Source organism: Mycetomoellerius zeteki, unplaced genomic scaffold, assembly GCF_001594055.1.
Source record: "Mycetomoellerius zeteki isolate Tzet28-1 unplaced genomic scaffold, Tzet1.0 scaffold47, whole genome shotgun sequence".
NCBI lineage: Eukaryota > Metazoa > Arthropoda > Insecta > Hymenoptera > Formicidae > Mycetomoellerius > Mycetomoellerius zeteki.
The window spans coordinates 59,478-69,893 of NW_017257468.1; the positions used below are offsets into that span (position 1 = coordinate 59,478).

The window sequence follows — 10,416 nt, forward strand, 5'->3', positions numbered from 1 at the left end:
TAGGTCTAGAAAATAATTTGGATTTAAACTGAACTCGTAACAAAATATTTGAAAAAAAAATAAACTACAAAGAGATACTTCACGAGTTCATTAGACCGGAGTGTAACAAACTAGAGTTAAAAATCTGTCTACTTAAGTTTTGCCATGTATTAAAGGAAGATTAAATTAGGTTTTACTATAAAAATAGAAGGGAGGGGAGATAACTAAACAATTTTAATAAAAATAATGCTACATAATTTCATAGATCGCATTAAGTTTATAAAGGAATTTAGAAGTTACTTATTATATCTTTTACATAGCAAAAACAGCAATTTTTCCAAAAAACCAATTTTTCAAAAAAAAAAAAAACTGAAATTTTTCCTGTTTTTTTCCAGCAATTTGAAAAAAACGGCTTTTTTAAAACTATAAACATATAAATATTGATGTATTATATAAATGTAATTACATATGAACGTCATCCAAAATATGTTATAACATATAAAAATTCGTAAAATGATATTTGTATTATAAACAAGAGGGAAAGTGCAATTATTAAATTCAAATGCACGAACAAATCTTTAAATTCTTTAAATTTTCAACCGCGAATATACTTACACAATTATTTTATGCAGGTTAGGTGAAGATTTTTTTAAACAAGCTAGCCAACTCGTAACGTTATAGGATTTATTTCAAACTCCCTAAAAACTGTCACGTGATTGACTATTTCAGAGTTGCCACCTTCAAAATTAAAAAAATCCTAATTTTCTGCAAATTTTTTATGCTTTATTTATGTAAAATATAATACTTTAAATTAATACTTGTTATATTTTGAATTAAAATAATTAATTTTACGTACTTTGATGTTATATCATGGGACAATAACAAATATATATTACATCTTTCGCAGCTGCCAGATCCTGTTTTGCAGTTGGCAATTTTGAAATTTAATTATTGTTCTTATCATGGTTCCTTTCAGGGTGACTAGAGACCCTTTAATCAGAGACTGGCCATAAGGATTTCGTCAGATTTCTTCAAGCGAGAAAGAAGTATGGGCTATCTCACTCTTCCACCAATAGCGGTGTGTATGCATGATGACCGCTATTGGTGGAAGAATGAGATAGCCTATACTCGCTTGAAGAAATTTGACGAAATCCTTAGGCTAGAATCAGACTACGCATTGAAGATTGAGGTTGAAAATTGAAGATTGAAATTTGACCAATAAGAACAAAAAAATTTTAGCTCCTTTCGTTTCGATTGGTCAAATTTGAATTTTTCAATCTTCAACCTCAATCTTCAATGCGTAGTTTGATTCCGGCCTTATGGTTCCTGCAAATTGGACGCGGAAACGCTTGCTGCGCGGTAAGCTTTTCCGCGTCCAGTGTGCAGGAACCATAAGGGCGCGTTCACACCTTGACGGAAAAGCAGAAAGCGGAAAAGTAGTGGCCAATCACAACTCGCGCTGGTAGTAAGTAGTACAAAAAGTCGAAATTGTCGACTACCAGCGCGAGTTCTGATTGGTTATTGCTTTTCCGTTAAGGTGTGAACGCACCCTAAGGGTGACATTACATGAGCACGGAAACACAGAAAGCAGAAACGTGCAACCAATCAATGGCTACGTTTACACCGTGCATTTAGGCCACGGCCTAACAATAGATGTCTTTGTTTATCCTGTATATTAAACAAAGACACCTATCGTATAGGTCGCGGACTAAACGCACGGTGTAAACGTAGCCAATAATCGGTAAAATGCGAAACCATAACAGCAGGGGGCTTATTACGGTTCCTTGTGACGAAGTGAAAATTACAAAAGTGATTGAATTTACTAGAATATTTAGTGAATTTGATCATTTTTGTAATTTTCACTTCGTCACAAAAACCGTAATAATCGCTTCTGAGGGTGGAGTCCCATGGGGTGTATTTATCGCGTATCGCATAACCGCGTAACCAATCAGAAGCGATCTGCTGTTATAGTTTCGCGTTTTACTGATTATTGATTGGTTATGCGCTTACGCGATACGCGGCAAACATGCCTGATGGGACTTCACCCTGATTGGTTACGTTTCCGCATTTCCGCGTTTCCACGCTCATATAGGCTGCAGTCCACTCGACGCTACAAACGCTTCGAAGCATTCTTTGATTAGTCAATTCGTAAAATTCTTTGTTCTGATTGGTCGCTCAAACGCTTCGAAGAGTTTGTAGCGTCAAGTGAACCGCAGCCATAGTGGCGCCCTCAAGCTTTCCTCACAGCTGACCACAGCTCTACACAGCCTACACAGCACTACACAGCTCTTTGTGAATATTTGTGGACTGTGCATATTTTTTCGTTGCATTGATATATACGATTAATAACAATTAATAACAATGCCTGCAACAAACAACGAAGACGATCCATACGTACACGTTGCGAAGGGTACCCTAAAATTAAAAAACGACCAGATAATGAGCAAAAAGTAAGTATTTCATCCATTTAATGTTCTTGCTCGAATGAGGTTAAGTTTGTCATGGATTGTTCACTTTTGTGTTGCGTCGCGTGACTCTTTTAATAAATAAATGCTATTCTTTTCCTTCTACTGGAATAAATTAATCAAACAACTCAAGTGCTATGTTTTTGTTTTATAGGAAAAAGGATAAGAATGGAAAAAAGAAGAAGCTAGTGGAAGTGTCAAAGATCATTGAGGAAGAAAAACCTCAAAAAGTAGAAGTGAAGCGGACGAAAGCGGAGCTAGCTTTCCAAAAAATGCAAGAGAAAATGGTAAGCACATTTAGTCTATTGCATCTATAATGACATCAAAAAAAGCTTGACATTAATAAAATCCATAACTTTGCAATAAATTACAGCAAACCGAAAGGATTAAGCAGAAAGCCTCCAAGACACATAAACAACGAGTGGAGGAATTTAATCGACACCTGGATAGCTTAACTGAACACTTCGACATACCTAAAGTGAGCTGGACGAAATAAACTGCAATGTTACTTAAGAAATTTATGTATATTGTAATGTATATATAATATAAACAATAGTCTTAGTTTCAGTTAAAAATATAAACACATAATGACATTTTAATCTTTAAATATCTTAAAATAGTTTTTATTTTTTTTATATATATATTCTTTTCTGTTTAAAAGAATGAAATAGATTAACTTAAATATGAATTCTTCTGAGAAATTTTTAAGTTTTAAGGATTAACTCTACGAATGTTTTAAGTTTAACTCTATGAAGAGAGAAATCTGGCATATATTTGTGTAACCTTGATGCAATTATAGTATTTAAAGATTAAATAAATTCTCTTCTTTGTAAACATTATATGATAAATTAAATAATAAAAGTTATTAATATAAAATATTACAAGAAATTGTATTTATTTTATAAATTGTACAAAATATTCTTAAAATCCTATTCTGTAACTTTTTAATGACTAAAGATATCGTTTTACAATCATCATTACAGGATTGTTAGCAAAAAAGATTGGACAGTAATTTAATTTTACCTTAGGTTAATAATTCCTTGATAATAATTTCACTGACTTTTCCCGGTTTTCCCTGATCGCTAACAACCCTGGTCAAGAGTTACAAAATAGAGTCCTAATAACATACATTTAATATAAGAGTGCATTCTATTTTTAAACATAATTAAAATAATAAAAATATATTTATTATTAGTTTCTATACTTAATTTGAAAATATATTGTTCTATCAAGTAGTAAAAATATTTAAAGTAAAGATAATATTAAAAAATATTTAAAATAATATTCTGGAATTAAATTGTCTCTATAAATATTTCGATTTGTATACATACGAATATAATGAAATGAATGCAATAAATGCGTGAAACAGAATGCATCCATTTTATATAAAAGATTCTTTATAATTCTCGTGTGGACGGACTTTCGATATGTCAACATATCTCATATTACGTATTATCTACTCATGCAAAATTTTAGATGTGAATAAAATTTAAGGCAGTGTAGTTAACAATATGGACGGAATGCTGGCGCGATGCAAACTATTATGAGAATGGTTTACGAGCGCGTACATGCGATATTTCTGATATGAAATCTTTATCGCGACATCGAAAGAATCAATGAACGATTTCATTCTTTCCTGTATAAAGAATTATTTACATGTTAAAGCACAGTACTGCTATTAGTAATGTGATAAGCAAGAACGAAAAGCAGCTGTTTATATTGCCGCCACTACCAAAATGGAAGATCTTTATCGTGTCTTCCGTTCCCTCCCAGGGATTGCTTCCGTCATCAAAGTACATCGGACACCGATCACGTTCTCGCTCATATTCCTGTTAAAGAATCATATACAAGTGAGTATAGTTTCATTTAGAATTTACATCATATTCGAAAGGATATTTATTTTTACCTGTAACTCCAGCGCGACTGACGCGCCTTCCGTATAATTTTGACTTGTTACATCTTGTGTGAGATCGCAAAATGGACCGATGGCCTGAGACATGAGCACTCTATTCAAATCAGCCCTTTGATATACCCAACAGCGATATTTGCTATAAGGATCCAATTCGCTAAATGTTATTAAATACGATTTTAAGTTTTCTTTCCAAAATCCAATACATATCATTGTGTAATCAGGATCGCCTGTAAAAATAATAATATTGATAATACTATATAGGATATAGGACAATACTATATAGGATTGACAATGCTATATAGGATAAGTGGACATACAAAATATCAATGAAACTCACTATAAATATCAACTGGTTTTCCTAAGTGATCCACAGACAAACAATACGTTTCGTCGATGGCGATCTCCTTTTGATCATTATCGCAAACCGAAAAGTCGGATATATTCTGTTTGCAATAAATATTTGGTCGCGGAGATTTAGTGACGCCGCCTATAATTCTAGTCTCAAATAGAACATCTCCTTTTTGATGGAACATAAATTTACCGGCTATTGGACAGCGTACCGGAACGGGATTTTTTGCTAATAAAATTAAGAAAAATTAAAATTAATATAATATGTGATTGATTACTCTATCGGAAATACAACCCGTATTCATAGTCCGTTTTCATTTCAAAACCATTTTAAATAATGTCTTAAGATGCTAATACAGCTCTGTGATTGACATTTTAAGAGATTGTAGTTAAGACTGTACTTAAGATTTTAAATATACTATAAGAACTGACTAGGAATACCGGCCATATAGTGCGTTCTTATTTCGAAATCCTCCTAAATAATGTCTTAAAATGCTAATACGACTTTGTAATTAACTTATGACATTCTAAGACTATACTCAAGATCTTGTAATTATATATAAGAACCACCCAATCAGCATACAATATTTAAAAAACGTTTTTTAAATGTTTATTTAACATTTCTATATTTAATATTTTTTTAAATATTTTTTTAATGTTGTGTGCTGACGGCAACTATAAATACCGGTCAAATGTTAATTTTATATTATAATTATACCTAAAAACAGATCGTACTTCCACGCTTCTTTATTAGGAAATTGCACCCAAGAACACACTGTATGGAAATCATCTTTTATCACAGCCACTCCACGTCTGTATCGAATAACATTGTGATGTCGCCGCACGAAATCAAAACAAACGTAGTCTTTTTGGCTGTAAATGTATTTCAATTAATGCCTAAATATGTATCTTTACAATATATGCGTAAGAATTTTAATAAATTCGCTGAATTTTATGCAAATAAAAAGATTTTTCTTATAAACAATCTGATAAACGTACCATCCATCAACGGTCAATCTCGCCATCATTACTCTTGAGTCTCTTTGTTCACGACAAACGTAAACCGTTCGTCGAAAACGCGCCACATCAGGATACCAAGTCTCGATAATGTGCGTTTCGTTAATAAAAATATCTGCGTCGATATTGGCAGTGTTTATCCAATCTCCGGACATATCCTCGGGTAATCGACAACCGGGTTCAACTACTTCAGCCTTAACTGGCGTGATCCGCAAACGTTCAGGGCTCTTTTCGACAGTATTGAGAGTATTACATTCGGCGGTTATTGAAACACCGATGTACAAATCGTCATCACGATTCTTTAAGAAGCATCTATACTTTTCATCCTTCCGTGACTCCTTGGTATTTGCTACCGCGAAGAAATGATTCTTATCGACGAACCAATCACCCAAGCAACTGTATTCTACCACTGAAAAAACGATATTTGTATTTTGTAACATTAAAATGTATATAAAGACATACTTCACAAGTTTAGAAACATTTATCAAAAGGAAAAAAAGAGCCTAATTACATCCGTCATTGGTATTTTCCATTCCAGGACAGTGCTTGTAAGTGATATTAAATTTTTGGTTGGTTATAAGAAACTGGGATCCCGCAGTCTGACAAGATCTGATTTGTGCGTCTGGATGATTGCATTCTCCCGTAAATCTAAAGCGATTCTGAAATAATAGTGATAATATATAGATAAGCATTTTTGTTATACAATAAAGGCATAAATAATTCTATAAAGATTTTCTTATCTTACTTGATAAGCAAACTGCCAAACTCCTTCCAGAGAAGGTCTGCAATTCACAGGCACGTAATTCTCAGAGAATAATGTTATTAAGTATTGGTTCGCGTTTAAGCCTGTACAGACGTTACCCACAGTGGGTTCTATTCCAAAGGGCAAGTTCACACAAGTCACTGCAACAAAATGCTACGGTGATGATACTCGTGGATTGTGTATTTATATATTGCTATATAATTTTCTAAACTAACTGAAGTAACAATGTAATAATGATATAAATAATGTTAATGCGATAGGTGATAAGTAGATGAATTATGTAATAAAAAAAAGTCGATGTGACAATGTAGATATGCTAGTCGAAAATTGTAGTTAGCTATTAATTTATAAGGTATGGATGGATTGTATGGTTAAGATATTATTTGTAAACCAAGTCTCTTCTAGGCAATGAGCTAATAAACTATTAGTGAGTGCAAAAGTATTTGTACAAAGGAAAAAGGTTTTATAAAAGATTTTATAAAAAAAAGTCTCTATTGTAAAAAATAAATTTTAATTAGCAATTTTATATATAATAAGTATACTGTTCTTATATAAACAAAAGAACTTTATGTATTCCTAATCTTAGAAGTTAAATTTCTCAATTGTACGAATACTTTTTGTGCATCAAACAACATAATTTTTTATCTTCACTCATTTTTAAGATAATATATTTTAATACATATCTGTTTATATAAAAAAATTTTAACAAATATACAGTCCATTTTATTCCTTGTTAATAAATTGCTAATTAATGTTTACTTAAAAAATAAGATCTTTTTAAAAGACATCTTCCTTGCATGAATACTTTTGGCACTCATTATATCTGTAATTGTTTTTAAATTAACAGACTCATTCGTCACTTGCCTTCGAGTTTTTCCAAGACATTTAATGTCCTGACAAGCAGTTTTACACAGTGATAGCAGCTTTTATGCAAATCTCGAAACACGAATGTGTAATTAACGTGATATTCTTCCAACATGTTTACACATATGCCTCGTCCAGTCATACTGTTAGCGTTTATTTCTGTTAGGGTACTCTTGGATTCCCATGAAAACCAAGATCCCCTGATGATCAATGGAATTTGGCAGCCCCTCTGACCTTCGACTGTCAGATAATATTTTATTAGCATTAATATATGCAATTATACTGTTTTATCTATATAATCTAATATCAAATATCATTTAATAATAAATATATGTACACGTAAATTTTTTTCTATAAAATTACTCAAATTTTTAATGAATTCAGCAAAACATACATGAAATCTCTTAAATTTACTCCAACTTACTTGAACTCACTTTGGCTTAAAATATAAAAGTATAACTTAGGAATAAACAAAATGTAAATATAACACAACGAGATATTAAATTTTTTAAATTAATCAAGTGGAAAAGTATCGTAAGTTAGCTTCAGTTTATGCTTGCACATACAGTACAATACTCGACTTTACTTTGTAGAAATTTGTAAAAACTTACCATGCCATATAAGGCACGTTGCGAGAGAGAATATACATAACCAGCATTTCATCGTGCTATATCATTTGAAGAGATGAAAATAAAGTGAAAAATTCGATTGTTGTGATCGTGAGTTGTGATGATTAATAAATTTGAGGCAAGCCTAAAACACACGCCCAGTACTATTAAGCGCAGTTTTAAAGCTACTTCAAGTTCTGACGTATACTTCAAGCGCGTTCTCATCGACAACCGTGCTACACTTTTCTGTACTTTGTTGTGATAGAGTTCAAAAAAATATAATAAAAGAAAAGCGGCTAACTCCAGAGTGGGAAATGGGAAAAGTTTCGGATTAAATTCTCTTTCCTTCCGATATTTTTCTCTTTCGCAGGATAGACTTACTTAATTTCGTATTTTATATTCAATAATTCCATAAATGTTTAAAAAATAATGCAAGAGTAGAGGAGTAGTGCGGGTAGCTTAATTCGATGTGAATAATGCTGACATCACTAACGTTTGTTAAGTACAGCTGATTCATCATTATATTTTTTGAAATGTATTTAGTTGGATTGACTGGTGGCATTGCCACTGGAAAAAGCACAGTTGCTGCTGTTTTTCGGGAACATGGCATTCCTATTATAGATGCCGATGTAATTGCTCGAAAAGGTTAGGATGTATTCAGATGTATTGTACTTTACCCTGTGTCCACCCTGTCGTCGCCGACAGATATATATATATATATATTTTCTCAAATTTTGAATGACATACACACATATATATATATATACATATTTTATGTTATGTTTTTTAATTTTATAATATATATTATAAAATATATATAACAATATTTTTTTTATAAACATTACATTTATTTTTCTTTATCAACGTGAAATCTATTTAACACTGTAAATTGTAGTTGCATAATGAAAGCAAATGTCAAGTTTAACTGTGCAGTAATTTATATAATTAAAATATTGATAAGAGCTGTAAGATAAAATTTATCAAGAATTTAAAGTATTTATTGATAAATCATTTGCGACAACATCAAATAGGTATTTGTTATGCAATGTTAGAAAATGGTGTTTATGTTTCCAGTTGTTGAGCCAGGAAAACCAGCATGGCGTAAAATACAAGAGGAATTTGGTCCAGATGTGTTTTTGGATACCAAACATTTGGACAGAGTAAAACTTGGAGATTTAATATTTAACGATGTCGAAAAAAGAAAAAAACTTAATGCTATAACACATCCTGATATATACAAAGAGATATACTGGCAGACTATCAAATACTTTTTACAAGGTCATCCGTTCATAGTTATGGATCTACCGTTGCTTTTTGAGACAGGACACATGTTGAATTACTTACACAAAATTATAGTTGTAACATGGTATGTATGGATTTCAATTAGTACGATCACCAATGAGATGCTATTAAAGAACGTGACAAAATTCGTATAATTTAATTACTTCAAATTAATAAAGAAAAGCGGTTAACTTCACAGTGAAAAAAAAACCCAATTAAAGATAGGAGCACAGAGTGCATAATGCATAAGAAAATAATCAAAAACTGAACTAATCAAAGTTTATTTTTTTCCTTTTCATCAAATAAAAATCTGATTAGTTGATTTTCTTATGCTTTATACATTATGCAAAGGTCTATGCTCTGTCCTTAAGTTTTCTTTTCTTCCAATATCAGTAACATTGATTTTTTTTAAAGTTATACATCACCCTAAGAGAGTGTTTTTAACTTTTTGTCCCAACTAATTTTAAATACAATCCAATCAATTTGCTCCAGTTTTATTTTTGAGAATTGTCCAAAATTGACGGTCTTTAAAAATATTATCAGTGCTTTAGCTAAATAATATTCTATACTCTAAGTTGAGAGAATATATGAAAGGAATCTTGTAGTTTTTAAGTATTTATAAATTGATCCTCTATGACTTATATGGCTTTCAGTGAAGAAGACCTTCAGTTACAACGATTAATGGAACGCACTGGATTTACAGAAGCTAAAGCAAAATTAAGAATAGCTGCGCAAATGTCCTTGGAAAAAAAAGCAGAGATGGCAAATTTTGTAATTGAGAATTCGGGCAGTGCAAGAGATACGAGAGAACAGACCGTGAAAGTGATTAATGTATTACGATCCTCCAAGCATCATTGGAAATTGCGTCTTTTAGTCGGATTTTGTTGTACTGTACTGTTAGCTGGCGCGTATTGGTTAAAGAATAGAAGTTCAAAACCTCTATCTGCAACCTGAAATTTTCTATCAAAATTATTTAGTTCAAAAACGAACGTTCTCTGTAAATCGTAGTCACGTGATAAAAGCAAGTATGATTTTTGTTAACTTTTATACAGCAGCATTCATAAAATTGAAATTTTCATAAAACAGATAATTAATTAAGACGAAAATTAATTCGTCTTACCTTAATATATATTTATGCAGATTGCATAACAATCACATTTGTTGAACGAATTATTCAGA

At 31.6% G+C, this 10,416-nt stretch overlaps 3 protein-coding genes across 3 annotated transcripts; 2 read left to right on the top strand and 1 right to left on the bottom strand.

The window, feature by feature from the left end:
• Positions 1-2,235: 2,235 nt before the first annotated feature.
• LOC108727088 (protein FAM32A-like) lies at positions 2,236-3,021 on the top strand. The gene is made up of 3 exons (XM_018455009.1): positions 2,236-2,429; positions 2,599-2,731; positions 2,818-3,021. Exons 1-3 carry the CDS (start codon positions 2,341-2,343, stop codon positions 2,938-2,940), a joined length of 345 nt encoding a protein of 114 aa, XP_018310511.1. The 5' UTR covers positions 2,236-2,340; the 3' UTR covers positions 2,941-3,021.
• Positions 3,022-3,751: 730 nt separating this feature from the next.
• Positions 3,752-8,154, bottom strand: udt (protein undicht). Its single transcript, XM_018455002.1, has 9 exons — positions 7,960-8,154; positions 7,349-7,588; positions 6,467-6,624; positions 6,233-6,380; positions 5,704-6,130; positions 5,423-5,577; positions 4,694-4,933; positions 4,351-4,583; positions 3,752-4,273 (listed from the first exon to the last, which is right to left on the bottom strand). The coding sequence occupies exons 1-9, from the start codon at positions 8,009-8,011 to the stop codon at positions 4,097-4,099; spliced, it is 1,830 nt and encodes a 609-aa protein (XP_018310504.1). The 5' UTR covers positions 8,012-8,154; the 3' UTR covers positions 3,752-4,096.
• A 71-nt stretch (positions 8,155-8,225) lies between these two features.
• Positions 8,226-10,416, top strand: Dpck (Dephospho-CoA kinase). Its single transcript, XM_018455007.1, has 3 exons — positions 8,226-8,601; positions 9,031-9,322; positions 9,891-10,416. Exons 1-3 carry the CDS (start codon positions 8,490-8,492, stop codon positions 10,189-10,191), a joined length of 705 nt encoding a protein of 234 aa, XP_018310509.1. The 5' UTR covers positions 8,226-8,489; the 3' UTR covers positions 10,192-10,416.

Excerpts from the sequence above, each read along its gene's own strand:
- udt (XM_018455002.1), bottom strand. The coding sequence starts at position 8,011 with ATGAAATGCTGGTTATGTATATTCTCTCTCGCAACGTGCCTTATATGG. Across the intron at positions 6,381-6,466 it reads TTTGGCAGTTTGCTTATCAA|AATCGCTTTAGATTTACGGG; the intron begins GTAAGATAAGAA and ends CTATTATTTCAG. Across the intron at positions 6,131-6,232 it reads GGAAAATACCAATGACGGAT|TGGTAGAATACAGTTGCTTG; the intron begins GTAATTAGGCTC and ends TCGTTTTTTCAG.
- LOC108727088 (XM_018455009.1), top strand. The coding sequence starts at position 2,341 with ATGCCTGCAACAAACAACGAAGACGATCCATACGTACACGTTGCGAAG. Across the intron at positions 2,430-2,598 it reads GACCAGATAATGAGCAAAAA|GAAAAAGGATAAGAATGGAA; the intron begins GTAAGTATTTCA and ends TTTGTTTTATAG. Across the intron at positions 2,732-2,817 it reads AAAAAATGCAAGAGAAAATG|CAAACCGAAAGGATTAAGCA; the intron begins GTAAGCACATTT and ends AATAAATTACAG.
- Dpck (XM_018455007.1), top strand. The coding sequence starts at position 8,490 with ATGTATTTAGTTGGATTGACTGGTGGCATTGCCACTGGAAAAAGCACA. Across the intron at positions 8,602-9,030 it reads CGATGTAATTGCTCGAAAAG|TTGTTGAGCCAGGAAAACCA; the intron begins GTTAGGATGTAT and ends TTATGTTTCCAG. Across the intron at positions 9,323-9,890 it reads AAAATTATAGTTGTAACATG|TGAAGAAGACCTTCAGTTAC; the intron begins GTATGTATGGAT and ends TATGGCTTTCAG.